The 22,589-nt window shown below is 35.9% G+C and overlaps 1 protein-coding gene across 1 annotated transcript in view; it reads right to left on the bottom strand.

Moving 5' to 3' along the window:
- LOC115210394 (sorting nexin-4-like) overlaps positions 1 to 21,276 on the bottom strand; it is a 35,190-nt gene extending 13,914 nt beyond the window's left edge. Inside the window, 6 exon segments of the mRNA XM_029778983.2 lie at positions 570 to 617; positions 779 to 850; positions 1,522 to 1,599; positions 2,163 to 2,301; positions 5,102 to 5,208; positions 21,119 to 21,276. Coding sequence (XP_029634843.2) covers positions 570 to 617; positions 779 to 850; positions 1,522 to 1,599; positions 2,163 to 2,301; positions 5,102 to 5,208; positions 21,119 to 21,229 — 555 coding nt within the window. The 5' untranslated portion in view covers positions 21,230 to 21,276.
- Between the last annotated feature and the right edge of the window lie 1,313 nt (positions 21,277 to 22,589).

Raw genomic sequence — 22,589 nt, 5'->3', positions numbered from 1 at the left:
TTTCCCTCTTTTTCCAGCTCCACCCCAAGTACTCTCACCCACTCTTATATAATGCAAGGAGACATGTATCTCCTCTACAACAGGAAACCTGTTCTGGCCCCTTCTTTCATAACTTAAAACCTCTTATCACTTAACATAAAGCTGTCTCCCTCTCTCAGGTAATAACACTCAGTGAAAAGAGATCTTAGTCTTGTGAGCTACATAGTGGTCTCACTACACTGGTGCCATGAAAAAAAGCCTCCAGAATACTTTGTAAAGCGGTTGGCATTAGGTGAGGTATCAAGTCATAGACATCATGTCAAAACAGACATTAGAGTACAATTTAGTCCTCAGACCCATCAGATCCTATCAAACTGGCTAACCTATGCCAGCATAGAAGATAGATGATAAAAAGAATAAGGATTTACCTTTTTCTTATGATAAGACATACAGATATATATTTTTATTTTTATGTATCACTTTACAAAAAGTAATGGTGCTATGTAATACCTGGACATGACTTGGTATTTGACAAATCAACAGCAAAAATTACATAATTAGAAATATTATGTTAAAGAATTTATTTTCACCTTGCTTTGAAACTCAGTAGCATAAGCTAGTTCCTTCCATCCAGAATCCTGAAAGGAATAGAATAAGAAAAAATATAATAACAAAGCTATGAAATGTTCAGTGATCTGAGATATGAATAATGATATATAAATAAAGAAAAATTGTTTATTTGTTTATAAAAAAAATCCTTCTCCATAACAAATTTTAAAAAAGAATTTAAATATTTTACCTGTCGAAGAAAGCTAACAAACACTTTGTCAGCACAGAGAGTTGGATGCGATGAACAACGTAGTAGAAAAATCTGAAATAGTAGATATAACACAGAATTATGCTAATCTAGAAATGCATTATCAAAGTAGTTATTGTATAAATGTAGCTGAAAATTACATTGGAAGTTGTCCTTTTAAATTTCCATAGTCTTTCAGGTATGTAGATCGAAATGGCTGGGTAAGTTGAATGTGATTAATGCTTAATTTAAACTTCCCCAGCTTAGTGATTAATGCAAAACAAAGTTGTGTGTGAGTGTGTAACAGAGAGAGAAACAGTTTAAAGGAGAGAGTTTGAAATTATTGATGAATGAAGTTTGTCTACCAAAAGCTTTGTTTTTTGGGGTGTTTAGTTTAGAATGACATTGGTGGGTGTACTGTCTCAAATACATGAAGAGTACCCCAGTGTGGAATATAGTTGAATCTTGTTTAATAAATAGTAACTGCTGAATAGGAAACACTGCTTTGTTGAGACAATTTTTGGAGATATGTGTGTAATTGTTGTGGGTGGTCAGCAGCAATCATGAGGCCTTGTATTTGTAGGCAACATGATGGATTATTTTGCTATAAAATATAGCAAACACTGATTTATTATTCTTTCCTCAAATCAATAATCTAAACTAGTAAAAATTGACATTGTTAGCTCCAAATGGGAAAGTTAAAATGGAACCAATTATTTTGAGAGAAAGGATATAAATCCACCAACCTCTAGAGCTGCTCTTCTCCTTTCAATAAATTCCAAGTTGAATTTATCAGATGGTGCATTCTGCCAGAGAAATGTTGCCTAAAAAAGAAGGTGAAGTAATATTCAATATTTAACAGGTGTCAATGACAGAAATATTAGGTTGAATCAACAAAGATAACACTTAGTATGCCATTTTGAAGTAATTTCTTTAATACTCCTGGTATTGTATTACTACTTACCTGTTCACATATATTTTAGTTTTAAGTAAATTCTTAAAGATAAGTTTTTTTCATAAGAGTATATTGCAGAAAAGTTTTTTTTCTTCCTTTTTTTGGCAAAGTACATGTAAAACATAAACACTTGTAATGTGTCACTGTCAACAAGTGTCTTAAGTTCATCATCACTGCTCTGGATAATTCCCAGACTTGCTAGAAACAACAATAGAATCTTTGTTAAATCACACTTCACCAGCTTAAAAAAAAAAAAAAGAAAGTTCACATTGGATAATGTAGTCCAGGAAACGTGTTGGAATGCTCAGTTTGAAACATCTTTGGTCCCAGGTCTGTATAATCAGAGCCGAATAAGGCTAAACATCACCATCATGTTTATGATGAATTCATATTGAAGAATTTACCATGAGAAACAATATCTGAGCTACAAACCTTTTTTTCTGGTAAAGGTGGGACTACAACTTGTGGGTAAATTGCTTCTAGATAATTCCTGATCAATTCAAATTCACTGTAACGCCTCCACACTGAAGTTGCCCCATCACCAAAACCTTTCATTTCAGGGTCAGTAACTCTGCAAAGTTCAAGAGAATATCAATTAATTTCATTAGCAAAAAAGTTTGCATATGTGCTGCAATGAGAGTACAAGGATCTCAGGTGCTCCTGATTGGAAGACAGTGCATAAGGAATAGCTGAGACATCATAAGGGAGAAGTGTGTTTGGAATGATAGACACACCTGACTTTACTGAAACTAAAAAGGAAGATGGAGAAAAAGCTACTCCTGTAGATTGTTGAATGACAAGAATGCATGAAAGAGATGACCTACTCTAAACAGAACAAAGAGGGACTAGCCATTGAAGTTGCGAACCATTTGGTCAAAAGTATGAATGAGGATATGAAAGAAGGGAAGGCAGTTGGATCATTAGGAATATTTGCTGAGATTCTTAAAATATATGGCAAAGCTGGTCATACTTTAATCACAAGCGGTTAATTAAAAACACATCATACCCAATAACTGGTGAAGTAGCATCATTATCAACTGCTACAATGGTGAAGAAGATGCAAGAGAGAGAGGGGATAGGAGTGGCTGTGTGGTAAGTAGCTTGCTAACCAACCACATGGTTCCGGGTTCAGTCCCACTGTGTGGCACCTTGGGCAAGTGTCTTCTGCTATAGCCCCGGGCCGACCAATGCCTTGTGAGTGGATTTGATAGACGGAAACCGAAAGAAGCCTGTTGTATATATGTATATGCTTATGTGTCTGTGTTTGTCCCGCTAGCATTGCTTGACAACCGATGCTGGTGTGTTTACGTCCCCGTCACTTAGCGGTTCAGCAAAAGAGACCGATAGAATAAGTACTGGGCTTACAAAGAATAAGTCCCGGGGTCGATTTGCTCGACTAAAGGCGGTGCTCCAGCATGGCACAATCAAATGACTGAAACATGTAAAAGAGTAAAGGAGTAAAAGAGTATATATATATATATATATATATATTATATATATATATATATACTCTCTCTTATATATATATATATTATATATATATATATATATATATATATATAGAGAGAGAGAGAGAGAGAGAGAGAGTTGATTGACCAGATGATGAAAATTACTGAAAGAATTAGAGCCCAGCTGAGTAGGAAGAGAATTAACCCAGAAGAGATGTACTTCAGATTTATGGCAGGACAGGATATCATTGAGGTTCTTTTCCTACTGAAGCAACTGCAGAAAAAGTTAACAAGTAAACCATTCTACCTAGCTTTTGTCTACTAGGAAAAGTAGTTTTTACAGGGTTTCATGATCTACAGTCTAGTGATCATGAAGAAAACTAAGGATAAATAAATGGCTTGTTTTAGCTATGCAAACCATGTACAGAAGTGCTGTCAGCAAGGTGACTGTTAACATTGAACTCATCAAGAAATTTAGAAAGCAGATTTATTTACATCAGGGCTCAGTCCTCCTCCCTTTTTGTTTGTTATGGTTCTCCAGACCAAAACAGAAGGTTAAGACTAGTTGTCAATGGGAACTTGGTGATCTAGTTCTTATAGGTAAACTGCTCAAACTTGGAAACCATACCCAGAAATGAGAAGCCCCAAAGTAAACATAAAGAAGACGAATCCTAGTTAGTAGGAGAGGAGGCAGGGCTGTACTGCTAGCAGAAAAATGGACATATTTGATATGCAGAAATGAAGTAGATAGGAATTGTTTCATATGGTGTTCCCTCTGTAAATTGTGGATGCACAAATGGTGTAGTGAAATCACAGGCAGTTGACAAAGAAGGGACACTAATATGTGGCAGATATCTGGAAGTAATTCGTAGCTAAAGAACACATGAAAGGAATTCCTTCAAATGTTTGGAAGGCTCTCTACAAGTAGTTGATAGCATTTGTTATCTGGGTGATTTAATTAGCACCAAAGGTGCTGGTTTCAAAGGCACCAACTTTATTGCTAACCATCACATTCTCTCTCACATTACTCCTGATATTAATCATACACACTCTTGCCATCACCCATTTCCATTGCTATTCATCACTCTCTCAACTTATTCCCTCTTCAATTGCTGAATCTCCAGTACTCATGCTTCCATCATGCTGACTTCCTCTTCCTTCAATCATGCTTTTTCTATTCAATCTTGTTACCAACAACCATTATGTAGCAATTTATCTTATTCTCTCTCTCTTCCATTATTATCAAGTCAATTACACTCTCCTCTATCACTGGCTCTCCTCCATCACTCTTCTCATACAAAGACCTGTCCAACTCATACTATGATGGAAAAACAAACATAAAATGATGATCATGAGTCTTATAGTTAATCTGAAAAAGGTTAGGTTAAGATCATTTAAGTGAAAGTTCCACACTAACTTCACAAAGTGTAAAAAAAAAAAGAAGAAAACTGAAAAAAAAAAAAGAAAACGATTCTTACAAAATAATTAAGCCACATTTTTATCCTACCACACCAGCACTATTATGAACAATTATATATAGATTTTGTATTATAATAACATATATAATGACCATTGCTTAAGTATTGAGTGTTGCAGTTCAAGTGGTAAGCTTGAGTTCAATGCCCACTGGTTTCAGTGAAACATTTAAATGGTATCACATGTATTAAAATGACTAATACTAGAGGATACTGGACATAGACAATGAAATGAGAACAATCTACCTGAGTGGTTTGTATAAAGGGTTCAATCTGAAATACTGAGAAGAGTAACAAGGCAGATACCTGAAGAAGATCAAAGGGTAAAATAGCCAAAACATGACAATAACAAACCGAGATGAGGATATTAGTTTAAAGAAATCTGTGTATAATAATAGGTAGTGTTAGCTAAAAAAGAAAAGAGAAAGAAAAAAAACTAATAATTTACCTTGTTTCAACAAGGTACACAATATATGTATCTTGCATTTTCATGGATGGTATGGTCCTTTTTTCTGGCTCTGATACAGTGATTTCCATCCATTGTAGCAAATGAGTCTGAAAGAGAACAAACAGATCAAGACATAAATAAGGGTGAAACAGCAGAATCAAAAGAATCTAGTGATAGTTGTATTGGATTACTGATTTGGTATCCTGATATGTATATAGAACTCACAAAGAAAGCTGGTAGCCATAAAAGGATTTTACTGTTACAGTACTAGGAAAGTGAGCTGTGTAACTTACAGTTACAAACATTTAACATATGTCCTAAAAGAGTGAAACACAACACTTGGCGGCAAGGATGACAACCAGAATACATTCAAACTTGAACAACTTGGAAGAAGCTAATGCCTGGCTGATACAGTTTGAAGCAAAAATTGAATGCGATGACATTGAAGATGTTAAAAAGAAACCAACATTTCTTTCTACCTGGTGGAATTTTGGATCATTCTAAAATAAAATACACTGAAATTGCTGTTCTCACATCCACCATAGAATTGGAAATACTGTATGCGAGTAGTCAACAAACAATAACAAACTTTAATGTCAACAAGAATATCCCAAGTAGCAGTAATGATGTAGTGAAATGTTGAAATTGTGGGTGTACACACAAAGCTCATGCATGTCCAACACATGGGAAAAACTGCAATAAATGTGGCAAAATAGGGTATTTTGCAAGATTTTGCCAATCTAGAAACTATTACCATATGGATAACATAAATGTATCTGTGAGTAAGACGGGATCTGCCAACAGTTTGTTGCTAAATGAGAGTAGAGATAACATAGGTTTTTGCAAGTGCTTTATAAATAACAGAAGCATAGATATGAAAGTGGATACTGGGGCAGCTGGTTCTATAGTCCCGTTATATTTGCTTCATAGTTAGGTATCCCAATTGAATCATGCCACAGTAGATTAACCACCGTTGATGGTTCAGATCTAAAGGTTGTTGGATCTATCCAAGTGACATTTAATCTCAACAACACCGATGAGTCATGAAAATTTATTGTGGTAGACAGCCTATAGTCTTTTGGGCTGATTGGAAAAGATATTAAAGGCAACTCATTTTATTTCAATTATGGTATTTTCTTCTAGGAAAGCAGTTTTGTCTGGAAACATCACCAGCCTTTAAAAAGCCTGTTTGCAAAGGATTTAGATGTATCTCGACATGCTTGACAAAAATAGCCAGGTGGAGTTTGATCCTATCACAGTACAATTTCGTCGCTAAGCATGTTCTGAGTTAAAGTATTTCACATGCCGATGCCCTCTATCAGTTGAAGTATGATGAGAATAACAACAGTGATATAATTTTCTTTGCTTCACATTTAAACAAATGTGACAATGCATGGCAGGACATTGATCCCATAATGATGGAAGGCATCCGAAAACAACTAAATACAAAGGCATTATATAACAAAATAAGAGAAAGAATTTTACAGCAAAATTGGAGATTGGTCTTGAATCTGGAACATGCATTTGTTAAAGAGAAGGATTTTCTAACATGTGAAAATGGCTTAATATATTGTAAAAATTGTCAGTTTATTCCAGCACCAGTATTAACTAAAATGCATGACACACGGAAGGGCATTCAACAAACAATAAAGAAAGCATGACTGTGTTAGGTGGCCTGGATTGGCTTATTTGGTAGAGAAGCTTGTCAAATCTTGTGACTGTTACCAGAGTGAGGCCAAATTTAGTAAAAGCAAATGATTCATGGTCTATTTCAAGGCCCTGGGAATGTATGCATATGGATTGGGCATATGTTCTAAATATTGGTAATATACTCATAACTGTAGATGCCTATTCAACATGGATCCAGGCATTCTTGTGTCCTAATCACTTGACTGAGGTGGTAAAAAGCAAGCAGCTGAATGTCTTTGCTTGTTTTGGTGTACCCCTAGCTTTAGTATCAGACAATGGGCCTGAATCTGTTGTGTCAAAGAATATGTTGTCATCAATGGGTTGCAGAAAGAGTGAGACACCTGTTGTGAAAGCTGAACTGAAGCATTTTGATCCAAAGACAGGGAATTTTGGCAACTACTTGAACAAAATTCTGTTCAACCATTGGAGTGCCTCAAGTCATTATAAATTATCACTGGCTGAAAAGTTAATGAAAAGATCATTGAGGGTTGCCGTAAACTCATTCTTTGAAATAGGTGAGGACGTGATACACAAAACCATGTTCAACAAGGTTGCAACCAAGGCAAAATGTTTAACACATGTCGGAAAGAATACTACATGGATTAAGGTGGGTTGCCCACTGCAATTAGTGGCAGTTGAGCAACTGGCTCTGCTAAATAGACAGGAACCAGAACCAGAATAGAGCACAACACCTGGCACAATGCTGAGTTTGCAAAGATGCCTAACAGTGATGGGTGTGACCATATCAAGTCCCTGGGCTAGGTATGACCCCAATGCCGGAGTCATTGAAGAAGTAGAGCAGCCTATTATTGACAATGCTAGCTGTCGAAGATTGAACATGAAAATTGCATCAAATCCTCAAATGAGGTGAAGTGCAAGAATTGCAGCAGGATATAAAAAGCCAAAATGTTTTGAGGAGGAATAATGTGATAGTTGAATGGGTTGCTGATTTGGTATCCTGATATATATATGGAACTCTCAAAGGAAGTCTCGTGCAACCATGTGAAAATCATGAGATGAGAGATGTATAGTGTGGCTTACAGTGTGTTGCTTACTCATGTTTTTTTAATTGAACTGAATTTTTTTTTAAGTATCACCATTATAGATATTTATACTCTGGTGAAATTAAGAAATCAACCCATAAATAAATGAAACCTTCGAATCCATCACTGTACACACACACACACACATACAGTTGCATATTTATGCATGTATTTAAATATGTTTGAATATAATCAAACCAAATTTTCATCATTTTGAGCCACTCACCCAATGAGTATTTCTGTTAAATTTGGTGAAAATCCACTCAGCCATTTTCCAGTAATTTTGCAAACACACAAAGACGAGTGATTACAATGCCCTGCTTTCACTTACACGTGCAGGGTAAGAAGGAAATTACTGACTGTCTGTGTTGGTAAATAATAGATATAAAATGTTTACAAACTAGAGTAAATAAGTTCACTATGAGAAGGAGAAAACTAATGTTTCAGACATGACCATTTGTCAATCCCATGAAGGATTCTGCCCAAAACATTAGACTGTTTCTCTTCCTCAGGACATTATAATTCATTCCACTTAGAGAACTTTTGGGAATGAGTTTACTGTTAGGAAGAGGAGAGATTTGACAATTTCAGACAGTACTCTTTATTGGACAACTAATATATTACAAATAATACTAGATTTTACAGTGCCCTTAATAGCCATATTGTTCACAAGAGACAGACCAACTCAGAGGACAACAATTGACAGAAGTGTCATTATTATTGAACAGGAAACAAATGCAGCACTGCAGTTGAAATGTCAACATAGAAAGAAGAAACTGATCCAAACAGGCAGCACCTCACCAATTTCTGATTTCTGATGCTAACATCAAAGAGATCAGCCACAAGCATAACAGTAGAAACTCACAGGGTTGTTGTTTGGACTGTAACAAACAAAAACTGCCATTAATTGCATATGTTGAAGTGAGAGGGTATTGGTTAGTGTTCCTTTTATGTTTGTAAAGTTGTTGTTTTTGTAATGTAGAAAGAATAAATTTTGGCAGGTAATGCAGAGTATGGTAGGACAATGTGACAATCAATACTTGATTATGAAAGCGATAAACAATGACCTTATCAGAGAATGCTTTTAATATTCTTTAGTATAGTTAAAAATTCCCTAAAATTGTTTAGTCACATAATTTTAACCTGCGGTCTTTGTATATGGAAGATATGACACCCAGAAAGAGAAACTGAGGACATCCTAATGGTAGATGGAGAAACTAGATCCAATCATGAGTTAGACATCAATGTAATGAGAGCAAGCAGGAATAGACAGAAGAAATTACTTTGTGATGTTTCATACTCCGCAACAAGCAAAAATGATAATTAATGATGATGGTTAGAGGGAGAGCTTCTGAAGCTAGCAGACAGAAAGGAGGAAATTATTCTCAGACAGGGTACTTAATAGAAATACAGTTGATTCCACAAAAGGTACTCAAAAGACAGGCAGTAGTATTAAACGGTTCAACAGTTTAGATCTATATCTAAGAATGGGTACAATCCTTCCGATGGGCTTTTATCACAATTTCTGTTTATCAAATTTCATTAACCAAGTGAAATCATAATTGTGGCCAATGCTGGTGTCATGTAACAGACACCATTGCTTGTGGTATGAAAAAAGCACCCTTTGAACGTTGGGCCTCATGGAGGCAATAAGTGGCCAAGACCTTTGGTGATATGCTGTTCTTGACAAGGCTCATCAAGTCACATGAAATTGTAGTTGTAGTCAATACCGGTGACATGTAACTGGTACCTGTGCTAGTGATAGATAAAAAGCACCCATTACACTCTTGGAGTGGTTCGTATTAGGAAAGACATCCAGCCATAGAAACCATGCCAAATCAGATTGAAATCTGGTGCAGCCCTCCAGCTTTGCTAGTTTCAGTCAAACAGTTTGACTCATGCCAGCATGTAAAGCAGATGCTAAATGATGAATCTGACTGAGCTGATAGTAGAAGGTGCTTCCCAAGGTACCAAATTCACACTGTGAAATAAAACCTGGAAACAGATAATTACCATCTTTTATTTCAATCTCATTGGACTGCAGCCATGCTGGGGCACTAACTTGAAGGGTTTTAGTTGAACAAATTAGCTTCATTATTTACTTTTAAAGTATGCTACTTATTCTATTGGTTTGTTTTGCTAACTGCTAAGATACAGGGACATAAACAAACCAACACTGGTTGTCAAGCAGTGAGCAGACAGACAGATAGGCAGGCACACACACCATACATATGATGGGCTTCTTTCAGTTTCCATCTACCAAATCCACTTGCAAAGTTTTGGTTGGCCTAGGGCTACAGTAGTCCTGAGCACTCAAAATGCAGTTAAATGTACATATGCATATATATGAGGGGGTACCCAAAGGAAACCGGAATTATTTTATTCATTTAGTCTTACATGTTTAGACTTGTGCTGCCTTCAAAGTAATCTCTATTTGAAGTGATGCATTGATCCAGATGCATTTTCCACTATTTGAAGCAGTGTTGGAACTCTTGCGAAATGATGCTTTTTAACGCTTCCATCATTTTTTTCTTCACCTCTTCCACATCTGCAAATTCCATAGCGCCAGCTTTCGCCACTAGTGATGACCTTCGGAAAAAGGTCTGGATCAACTTCCAACTGTTTTTTCAGTTCATGACACGCATTCAGTCATGACTGCTCTTGATCTTCTGTGAGGAAACGAGGCACAAATTTTGCTGCAACTCTTTTCATTCCTCACCCAGAATTCATTGGCAGGAGCTCCAGGACACACCAATTATATCAACAAGTTCAACTGTTCAGTGACAGTTCTCCAAGATCAGTTCATGAATTTTCGTGATGTTTTCATTTGTTTGGGAGGTTGATGGTTGCCCTGAACAAGGTTGCCCTTCAAGCGACAAATGACAAATGACAATTTCTAAAGCATGCAAACCACTCGTAAACTTGTATTTTGCTCATGGCAGTGGCCTTGTAAGCTGTTTGAAGTATGACAACTGTTTCAGCCACTGTTTTCCCCAGTAGAAAATAGAATTTCATGGAAGCACACTGTTCCTTCATTTCAGCCATTGCAAAAATCAACAAACAGCAGAGAAGCACTGCAAAACAAAGATGCACCACATGGCAGCACAATCCAACCAGATAACACTGGTTGGCAGACTGATGCCTGAGGGTTGCATCAAGTGGTTTCTAGTGGTGGAAGCCTGAACTACAACATGCTTGTCCTACAGATGTTTCCGGATACTTTTGGGGACCCCCTCATATAATGGGCTTTGTACAGTTTCTCTTTACCAAATTCACCTACAGGGCAATGAGCGGTCAGGGACTATAGTAGAAGACTTGCCTAAGATATTGTACAGTGGGACTGAACTTGAAACCATATGGTTAGTAGGTGAGCTCAACCTCACAGCAATACTTGCACATATTTGCTTGAGCGTGTGTATATATGTGCATATGTATGTGTATGTGTGCATGTAATTTTTACATGGAAACTGAAAGAAGCCCATCATATATATGGTGTGTGTGCCTGCCTATCTGCCCACTGCTTGACAACCAGTGTTGGTTTGCTTATGTCCCAGTGTCCTAGCAGTCAGCAAAAGAAACCAATAGAATAAGCGCACACAAAGCAGAAACTTCAAAGTAACTATAAACATTTTCTTAAAAAATGTTATTCTACTGAAAGGTGTTGGGAGACCCTTTAATTTATTTAATGTTTGTGTTTTTTAACTATACCTATACGTATAGTGCTAGGCAAAAAGCACCCACTACACTCTGTAAAGTGGTTGACATTAAGAAGGGCATTCAACTGCAGAAATCATAACAAAACAGACAATGGAGCATGGTGCAGCCTCTGGCTTTACCATCTTCTGTCAAACTAACTCATGTCAGCATGGAAAACGGATGTTAAATGGGGATGATGATGATACACATATACACACGATACACATATACAAAGATGATGATACACATATACAAAGGCGGCGAGCTGGCAGAAACGTTAGCACGCCGAGCGAAATGCGTAACCGTATTTCGTCTGCCGTTACGTTCTGAGTTCAAATTCCGCCGAGGTCCACTTTGCCTTTCATCCTTTCGGGGTTGATAAAATAAGTACCAGTTACGGACTGGGGTCGATGTAATGACTGAATCCGTTTGTCTGTCCTTGTTTGTCCTCTCTGTGTTTAGCCCCATGTGGGTAGTAAAGAAATAGATACACATATACACACGATCCCTTTGTTTATATTTTATATCCCGTGATAGATGAACATTTCCTGGATTTTCAGCCTGTGTAGAATACTTCGAATACACTAGATAATTTTTTTCCCTATCTATTCATCCTGTTTGTTAACCAGGATTTTGCATGATGTACTGACTGAGGCGTTTGTTTGGATTTCCTGAACCTCTTCTTTTTCTACTATGTATATCAACTTTTTAACATTCATCCTTTCCATACTTGCATGGGTCAGACAGAATTAATTTGCGGAGGCTTTCTACAATTAAATGCTCTTCCTGTCATCAACCCTCACCTGTTTCCATCTTAGGTAATGAATAAGGTAATAATAAACAGACATGTTTCCATTGAAGATTAGAAACAGAAGACATAGCTTGCATGACAGTGACACTTGTTTACAGCTATCACTTCAAGTCAAGGCCAGGAGACAATAATACACAGATACACACACATATATAAAAGATAGGCTTCTTTAAGTTTCCATCAACCAAATCTATTTACAAGGCTTTGGTCAGTCCAGGGATATAGAAGAAAACACTTTCTCAAGGTGCCACACAATGGGAATTAACCTGAAACAGTGTGTTAGAGAAGGAACCTTCTTACCACACATCCATATCTACACACACACACACATGTGCACATGCACATTCATAATCCATGGTGTATTTCTGCAATAATCATTATGAGTGTGCATAAATGTATATCAAAATCTATATGTGTACTGACGTATAAGAAACAAATTTCAAAGGACTTCTTTATAATAAGGAACTAAAAGCAAAAAGCAAAGCCAATTCTCAGGTTTTTAACAATTATAAAAAGTGTCAAAAAAACAGAAATTAATCGTTAGTCTACTTAAAGCCAGAACAAGCAAAGGTCAACAGATTGTTGAACTGTGTGGCAGCTTTTAAGTAGCTCTTTTCTTTTTAAGATTAACTACATTAACAGTTCCCAGAAAGAAGAAGAATGAGTCATTTAGAGAAATTCAAAGGGTTTAATATTCCTATTTAGTACAACTATTCTAATACATTGTTTTGTGGCATTTAATAACGGAAGTGTAGTGGCAGAGAGTTGGAACAGTGCATTAATGATATTTAGTTTTCAATCCTCCACAATCTGAGTTCAAGTCCCACAAGGGTTAAATTCTACCCTTTATTCGTATTGAGATTGTTGTTGTTGCTTAGCCCCAACACTTATTAAGCAACTATGTTGAAAGGCATTCCAACTGGTTATGACCAGGGATTTTTTTAGATATATTCTGTATGTCCAATTCTTTTCCCTTTCTTTTTTAAGACAGAGGGGTACAGTTTAGGGAAGATTTGGTTATTATCTCTAGCAGGTTGATTAAGCATATAGAGACTACTTCACTGATGCACAATGGTGTTGATAAAATAAGTACAAGGAATGAACTGGGGCTAAATCAGTCAACTATACACTTCCCTAAGTCATGTAAAAGGCAAAGGTAATGACATCCTTTGGTCATGAATAACCATGGGATTGTATTCTAGAAAGTTACCCTCCAAGGCATAAGTCCGGACAAGGTTGTTTATGGAAGACCAGCCTCCCCCTCCTGATGTTATGCAAGGGAAAGGCTGATACAGCTTGGCACCAGTAACATTGCAACTCATTTCTACAGCTGTATGAACTGGAACATTGTGAAATAAAATGCTTTGCTCAAGAACACAACACATAACCTGGTTTGGAATCAAACTCACTACCTCATGATTGTGTGCCTGACACTAACCACTGCCATGCAAAGTCATGTACCAAAACTGAAAACTCATAAGCATTTAATTATGAATGTATTCCTTGATGCTCTACTTTTAAAATAAATTATTATATAACTAGGTTTTTCTTTTTCTTTTATATTATAATTTCAGTTTGGTTTTATAAAAAATATATTAGGCTGGCCAAAACATTTGTTCACTTTTTTAAGGAAAATAAGACAAGTTTTAAATATAAAGTGATTTATTCAATCAATGATATAATTGCTGTTTAGTTTCAGTATCTTCTGCAATCTTGTAGGCAAATCACAAAGAATTTACCTTCTTTACAGGTAAAAGAATTTCCTTTCTTAATTGGTGAAAAATGTTAATTTGGTGTGACTGGAAGGATATTGCTCAAAGAATTTCCCTTCTTTATTTGTGTAAAACTCTTCCAGGTGAATTTTAAGATCTTCTTCAGAGCTGAATGCCAGCCTCTTCAATAAATTTTAAAGAGACTGAAATAGGTGTAAATCTGAAAGTGCAAGTTGAGCAAATATGGAAGGTGAAGCAAAATTTCCCAGCCAAGTTCCAGTAATGTCAACTGTGTCTGCAAAAAAGTGTGTGATCTAGCATTGTCATGATGAAAGACAATGCCTTTACAATTAGCAAGTTCTGGATGCTTCTAGGGGATCACTGCATTTAATTTATCCAGCTGTTAGTAGGAAGAAGCTTGTAAAAGACAACACCGTTGCAACCCCACCACCAAATTGAAAGCATAACCTTCTTTGGGTGAAGTCCTGCTTTGGAGGTTGTTTGTGGTGGTTTGCTATGCCTCCCCCCATGATTGTTTGCACTTTACATTATTATAGACATTCCATTTATCATCCCGTCACAATTCTCTTAAAAAAAAAAAAGAATTGTTTTCTTCACACTTCTGCAAATGAATCCCAGTGGAGCCATGCTCTCATTCAGCTGATGCGGGATCCTGGTAACCAAGTTGATGCAGATGATTTTCAACACTGAATCTGGATATTTGGACAATATCTGCAATCATTCTGATTGCATAATGGGAGTTGTTGTCACCTACTCCTTCACTTTGTTGCAGTTAATCTCAGTTGGCCAGACAGTGAGGTGCATCTTGGAAGAGAAAAATTTCCTGATTGAAATCTTGAAAATCATTTCTGGTACATGTTCCATAACAGCATCCTCTTTATACACAGCACATTTCTTGCAGGTTTCCACTGCTCTGTTGCTTTTTTTTATAAAAAAAAGCATAATGTGTTGGTAATGTTTGTTTTGCTTCTCCATTTTTAGGGTAATTTCAAGTGCACAAAATACAACTTGTCTCATCACAAGTTTGTGTTGAACTACATTAGTGTGTCAGGTATCTACCAAGTACACATGTGCAAAGGTAAAAAGCAAATGGTGTCAAGTATCTAACAAATATGCATGTGCAAAGGACAAAAAAGCAAACTTTTTGACCAACCCAGTTAGTTATCATTACAAGTAGTGGGGAGTCTACAGTCTTAAAGCTGTATGCAATTTTTTGATGGGCAAAGTGTAGCCTTCTGAAAAAAGTGTAATGTTTCAAGGAAAGTTAACATAGAATGTAATTTTATCGGCTTTGTTTAATGTAAACCCTATTTATTCAACTAACTGCAAATCTTAGAAACATCAATTTATATTTCTTTATCTACATTTGTAATTACTTGTTTAAAGCAAATATGTGTGTTTAAAACAGAAATTTGAAGAAATTAAAAAAAAAAATTCTGAAAGGAATGATTATTCTGAAACTCTGCCCTTTAACAACAGTTTGCTAGAATTTTTTTTAGTTTAGTAGAATTGTGAAGACAGACTACATATAGCTTACATTATGAATAATCTGACTGAATGGATTGGTGAAATTGGTAAAATATTGAACAAAATGCTTTCCTGTATTTACTTATTTTTCATTACATTCCCATTTCTAATCCTGCCAGGGTTGACATTATTTTTCATCCTTCTATAGTTGAAAGAATAAAGTACCAGCCAGAACTGACATGGATAAAAAACTCTCACCCTCTCATTAAAAACGTGAGGCTTTGTGCTTATGTTGGATATCAATATTAGTCAAACTCAACAAGATTCTGAGTTCAATTCCTGCTGAGGTTTATTTCACCTTTCATAGGTCCATAAAATACAGAACCAATCAAGAACTGTAGTTGATTTGGCAATATACTTAGCCCAAGTCTTGCCTATACATCTTGAATTTGGTTGCTGCTTCATATACAAACATCCCAGATCTCATCCAAAAGACGACCATCTGTCTGGCAAACACTCATTTGCCAACAGCTATACTGTTTCTTCTCTCCTCCACTTCTATTACTACTATCGAGGCCCTTACTAGCCTAGTTGTACACCATCATCATTCAGGACAATTTTGACATACCTATCTGCCCTCTGCCTCTCATTATCCTCCTTTTTTCCCTACACACATTACTGAACATTAACCACTGCAGCCAATCCTTCCTCACCTATCAAGAATGTCAATAGTCTGGAGAATCCCCTTCTTGCTTAATGTATTTCCTATAGATGTCAACTTACACATCTTCAAGCTGACCATAAACCACATCTAAATCACCAGTCTCAAAGGAGCTCTGAAGGTCAGGGACACTTTTTGTTTTCAATAATTAAATAAACTAATGATTGCTGATATTGGCACAATGTCATAGATTGTATAGGAGGGAACAGTTTGTTTAGTTGACCATGGATTTTTGACAGAGACTTATTAAAATAAATTCCTGCCTAGAGAATGAACAACAAAATTGATCTTCATGAGATATGAACTCAGAACAGAAAAAGGATGTAATTAAATGCTACAAGGTGTTGTGTTCAGTACAGAAGTGATTCTGCCTCCATTTAACAAGAAATATCGGAATGCAGAATTTTAGTTTATATAAAGAAGCCAAAAGTACAAAGTTTATATAATTTTAGAATGTTAGAAACAGTTAATGATGAGATAGTAGTTTATCAGAAGAAACAAACTGTTTTTTTTAGATAAGATAGGTCAAATATCAATAATATAAACGGATCTCTTACGATAAAATCAATATTAAAAGCTCAGTCAGCCATCTTTGAGAAACAATATATAAAATTTCTATGACTCTTTCCACCATTGAGAATCATCATGGTATCTATAGCTAAAAAAAATGGAAGGGTCCAATGCTTCTAGAAGTCTGTAATACAAATCATCATCATCATCCTTTAACATCCGTTTTTCATGCTGGCATGGGTTAGACAATCTGACGAGGGCTGATAAACTGGAGAGCTGCATCAGGCTCCAGTCATCTATTTTGGCATGGTTTCTGTCTGGATGCACTTCCTAGCACCAACTACTTTACAGAGTGTACTGGGTGCCTTTTGTGTGTCTGGCGCGGGTGCCTTTTATGTGTCACCAGCACTGCCATCGCCATGATTTCAATAAATTGCATTATCTTCAACAGAAACTTTATAAGACGTGCTAGTCAGCCAATTGTTAATCACTCAAGTCAACCATGAATCCTGATGAAGCTGACCTACCATCAAAAGACATTCCAACCTTTAAATATCTCATCATTTTTAAGGTCAATATTATTATCTAATGTTTACTTGAAGAAGGTGGGCTGTGATTTAAGGAAGGTTTAACTGATATTCCTACTAGTTAGAAAGACCACATTCAACCAGCCTCATTGGTCATCAAGGTTCCAGATTAGAGTAAGAACCAAATTTATTTTATGCTAAATAAAAAGAAAGATAAGTAAATGATTATGAACACAAAGTTTATTCCAAACAAGGAATTTTCCTTACAATGTAGAGTAGCAATTAGTGAAATAACTTCTATAATGTTTAACCAGATACACCTTCCTCATCATCATCATCATTTTATGTCTATTTAGGATACAGGCCTGTAGAGTGTCTGCACACTTCCCAAAGTCCAGTCATCAGAAACACACAGCAGAGAAAAAAAAAATGTCAATCTTTCATGTGTATATCGTTTTTTAACATCAGTTTCATGGTTGAATGCTCTTCCTATCACCAACCACCTTACAGCATGGATTGTGTGCATTTACTTGTGCCACAGGCAACATACTGCAAACAACTTTTGTACTCCAAGAAGAGGACACAAACAAAGCAGTAGATTTTGCAATATTGGAAAAGGGTCACAGGCAAGTAATGAATTTGGAAAGAATAAAAGAGAAGTTGCAGTCAGGTGTCAAGAAATGTTACATTTAATTGGTCTAAGAAATTGTTGTTGGTTAGCTTTAAGTTGGTTGTGATCATGCACATCAATGATCAAAGATATTCGATCATGATCATGCCATCTTTTATCCAAGCATAGTGTATCTAAGAAAACATTATTCAATATGTCTTTATTTTTTAAGAAGATAGTGTACAAAAGGAGGGGACTTTGGCAACTATTTTTAGCAAGCTCAATAACCATATACTTAAATCTATCTAAGATAGCATGGGAAAAGGAAAGGTGGAAATTTAGTGAACAGCACATTAGGTGAGTGTGTTCTACTATAGCTTCAGATTGACTTGTATAAGGGCATTGGAGTATTGTTTAATTCAAGACAACCCGTTGTGACTGTCATATCTTTTTAGGGTTACGTAGAACTACATTATCCAATGTGTCATGGTAGGATGTGATTGGGTAGCAATTTCTAATGTTAGAAGTGATAGCAGAGAGATCATTCATATTGGCTTGAGAATTGATCACACAATTAAAGTAGAGGATAAATTGCAATAAGATAATACAGATAGATTAGTTTCAGTTTGTACTAGGACATGGTATTTTCATTTTCATGTCATCTATTTCATGCTCGCATGGACTGGACAAGGCTTCTTGAGTAATCTACAGCCAGATGCCCTTCATGATACTAATCTTTGTATACTAACACTTGTTTTCAAGTATCTTTACAACATTGAACAACAAGCTGGATATAGTGTTTATATGGAACATAAACAAATATCACCTCTAGCTAAAAGGTGTCAATACAAACACAGAGACAAACATATTCCAATAGTCACACAAGTCAATCTGAAGCTATAGCAGAAAACTCTTGCCCAATGTGCCATTCATTGAAACTGAATTGGAATCCCTGTGGTTGCAAAAAGTGAACTTTTCAACCTCATAACTATGCCTGCACCTAACAAACAAATATGGATCATTGATTGTGCAATGAGAAAGGTGATTAATGATGGCCATGCTGCTATGGTGTCATGGAATGTGAACAGTAAAGGAAGAATGTGGTTAAAACAGACCAAAGTTCAGAAAATGGAGACATAATAGCCTAAGAAAATCAAGCCTGAGAGAAGCAGAGTGGGGGCGGGGAGAAAGAGAGACACGAAATGAAATTGTTACTGTGTATTAGCACTGACTGAGCAGATCTATACTGTGTATTAGCCCTGATGAAGCAGATCAATATTTAAAAGTGTTTCAATCATAACCATTCTTTATAGCTATGGTTACATAGTCTAATGCGTTCTTCTTTTCAAAAATATCAGGGTTGTGATTTGAAGGAGATTTAGCTACAACTTCTTGCAGAATGAGAAACCTCAAACAGGCTTCTTCATTGGCTCACAGCAATATGTTCCACTGACTGCATGTTTAATGGATTGCAACATGGAAAAGTGAAAGTAGAACCAATGATGATGGTAATTCAATAATAATGATTTTTGGCTATCATTTAGTTTGTTGTTGTTTAATACCAAGCCTGATCAAGAAAACCTATCATAAAGAGCATTTCAGTTGTAACCATCCTGTATTTCGATTTATTTATGTATTTTAAAACCTAGTTTACTGCAAGCTACATTATAAAATGTGCGCGTCTTTAAAAAAAAAAAACCCCTGATCTGAGGGAGATTTGGCTGCTATTTCCAGCAGATTAAAAACTAAAACCATATGTAGGTTCTTTTTTCCCCCTCATTATTCATTTATATTTCTAGTTTATTATCAAAAGACTAGAGACTTTCAAAAATTCAGCAAATATTAAATCATAACACTGGCAGGAGGTTACAAATTCGGGAAAGAGGGTAGTGGTGGTAGAGTAGATTAATACCAAACACATACCATTAAAAGAGAATTTAAATTATTTTTCACAATTTGTCTAAATTATCTGTGTAATTTTTATCTCAAAAACATTATCTTTAGTTAATGGGTTTCGTATTTTGTTTTCAGCGTTTAACTCCATAATTTATCGAAATATTCAAGAACAAAACAAACATGATATAAATAATCGGGAAACACCATTAAATATTGTTACACAATAGATGGTATTTCCGCCCATAACGACCTTAGGAAATCCTCCCCCTAGCTTTATGTTGTTTGTTTATTCAGAAATCGGTCATATTGTTAAAAAAAAAAACCCCCACAAAACATTCCAGTCACAATTATTATTTTTTCATTCACTCTCCGATTACATTATCCAATGTGTTTGCCTTTAAAGACGATAAGGTATAATTTGCAGGAGATTAGGTTGCTAATTCTAGTCTGTCGAGCGATCTAACATTTAACTTTGAATACGATAGAGATAGATAGATAGAGAGAGAGAGAGGGTGGGGTTAAATTGTGAATAAATATATGATTAATTTATAGAAATATTCCTCGCTATCTACATATGTAAATTCCTTTCCTGTATTTATTTGTTGCTATTGGTGTTGAGCCACAGGTCGGCACAGACCTAGTATAATTCCGATTAAAATGTGTCCAATCGTGACCATCGTGCAATTTTTGTGCATGTATGACTACATTATTCAATGTCTTTATTGATAAGATATAATGTGATTTAAAGAGAGATTTGGTTGTTGTTTCTAACGAACGAGCGACCACGCAGAGGTTCTCCCCTTCCCTCTCCCTCTCCTCTCGCACACGTCTGTTATTTATTTTCGCCATTGTTATATTTCTGTTATGTTTTTCTGGAAGAAATATTTTACAAACGAAAATTTATATTGAAACCAAGAATTTTAAATTTATTACTAACAGGGTATATCTTTAAATTTAGAAATAATAATAGGATAGAGAAAAAGTAATAATAATAATTCGTTTAAATTGGTGACTAGCTATCATATTGATTAGGAACTAAAAAAAAAAAATTAACGAGTCTATTTGCTGTGTCTGTATCAATTGTTTCACAAATAATTTATGAATAAAATGTTTAAAGACGAAAGGATATTACAGTTATTTAAGAGAATGTTCACAATGAAAAACCAAACAACACATACAAAAACAATACTAATACTAACAATAATATTATGCATTCGATTACGAAAACCACTTCTAATCAGTGAATTAAAACGTTCAGGTACGAAGAAAAAAAAAGATAAACATTATTATTAATAAATGAAAGAAGTGGTTTACCTTCTTCGGTGGAGGCGGGGGTGGAGAAGAATCTTCATTTTCCGAATCTGTAGATGGAGAAGCTGATTCAGTAAGATTTTCGGAGGACCCACTATCTGGGACGTCTGCCATTTTGTTGTATGTGGTTAGAACTCACGAGACATAAGGGGAAACTACTCTAAAATAAAACTCATGCTCGATCTGATAATCTCCCTTCTTATTTCTTCCAAGTTCTTTTGTTTGTTTTTTTATTTTAAGCCGTCAGACAAATTAAACCAGCAACTAATTAGTGTCTATTATGTGGTCACTCCTCCAGCCAGAAATAATCAAATTACCCTCAAATTACGACCTAGAAAGAAATTACGCATAAGAAAATGTAATCCAAGATATAACATCATAACAAAAAAGGTGGCTACGGGTGGAGCGCTTTTGATCAGAGGTTAGTTCGATTGGAGCTGACTCGGTGCTAACGACAACAGCAACAACAACAAGGAAACAAATTGATTGTCACAGCTAAGGTTACACTGGAGCATAATGTTCTAATATTTCCAAGTGCTGCTGATCGCGTAAAGAAAAAATATTAAAAAAATTAATTTGGAAAATTATGAAAGCGCATTAAGTAACTTCTTTTAAGATTGCTCTTCCTTTAGCAACAATATGGCTTTTGGCAAATGAGGGACTCTATATGTGGTCACTTCACCTGCTAGTAATAGTAGCCAAATCCCTTTCAAGTCACACCCTACCCGTTTAAAAGAGAAAAGAAGCATTGAATGATATAGTTCCATATACTTGAAAAATAAAACTTGATGGTCGTAAATGGAACGCCTATGGTTATAAGTCTACTCTAAGTTATAAGTCATTAGGGTTTAAACAACAATAGCAACGAAGATAAAAAGTGTTACTAACCCCAAAATTTCCATTTGGTAAAGGAAAAATGTTTCATACTAATTTGGAATCTTTTATCGTTTATCTTTTACTTGTTTCAGTCATTAGACTGGGGCCATGCTGGGGCACCAGCTTGAAGAATTTTTAGCCGAATGAATCGACCCCTTAATAAGTCTGACATTTATTCTATCGGTCTCTTTTGCTGAACCACTAAGTTACGGGGACGTAAACACGCCATCATCCGTTGTCAAGCGGAGGTGGCGGATAGTTACAAAGGCACACACATATGACGGGCTTATTTTAGTTTCCGTCTACCAAATTTCGTATTCACAAGGCCTTGGTCGGCCAGAGGCTATAGTAGAAGACATTTGCTCGAGGTGCCACGCAGTGGGACTGAACCCGGAACTTTATGGTTGGGAAACAAGCTTCTTTATTTCATGAAATTTGCCATAAAGGTATAACAAAGATCAAAGCAAATGCGGGCTGGACAACAACACAAATGAAATGAATGATGAGCAAAATAATGATATTGATGAGAGAATCAAACGATCGATGTCCCTCGAGAACACTGTTCTTTTTTTCTCATTTTTTTAAAAACACAAATGAG

The sequence above is a fragment of the Octopus sinensis genome, linkage group LG4 (assembly GCF_006345805.1).
Source record: "Octopus sinensis linkage group LG4, ASM634580v1, whole genome shotgun sequence".
NCBI classification, from domain to species: Eukaryota; Metazoa; Mollusca; class Cephalopoda; order Octopoda; family Octopodidae; genus Octopus; species Octopus sinensis.
Note: the sequence above shows the minus strand (reverse complement) of the source record. Positions and strands in the feature narration are given on the sequence as shown.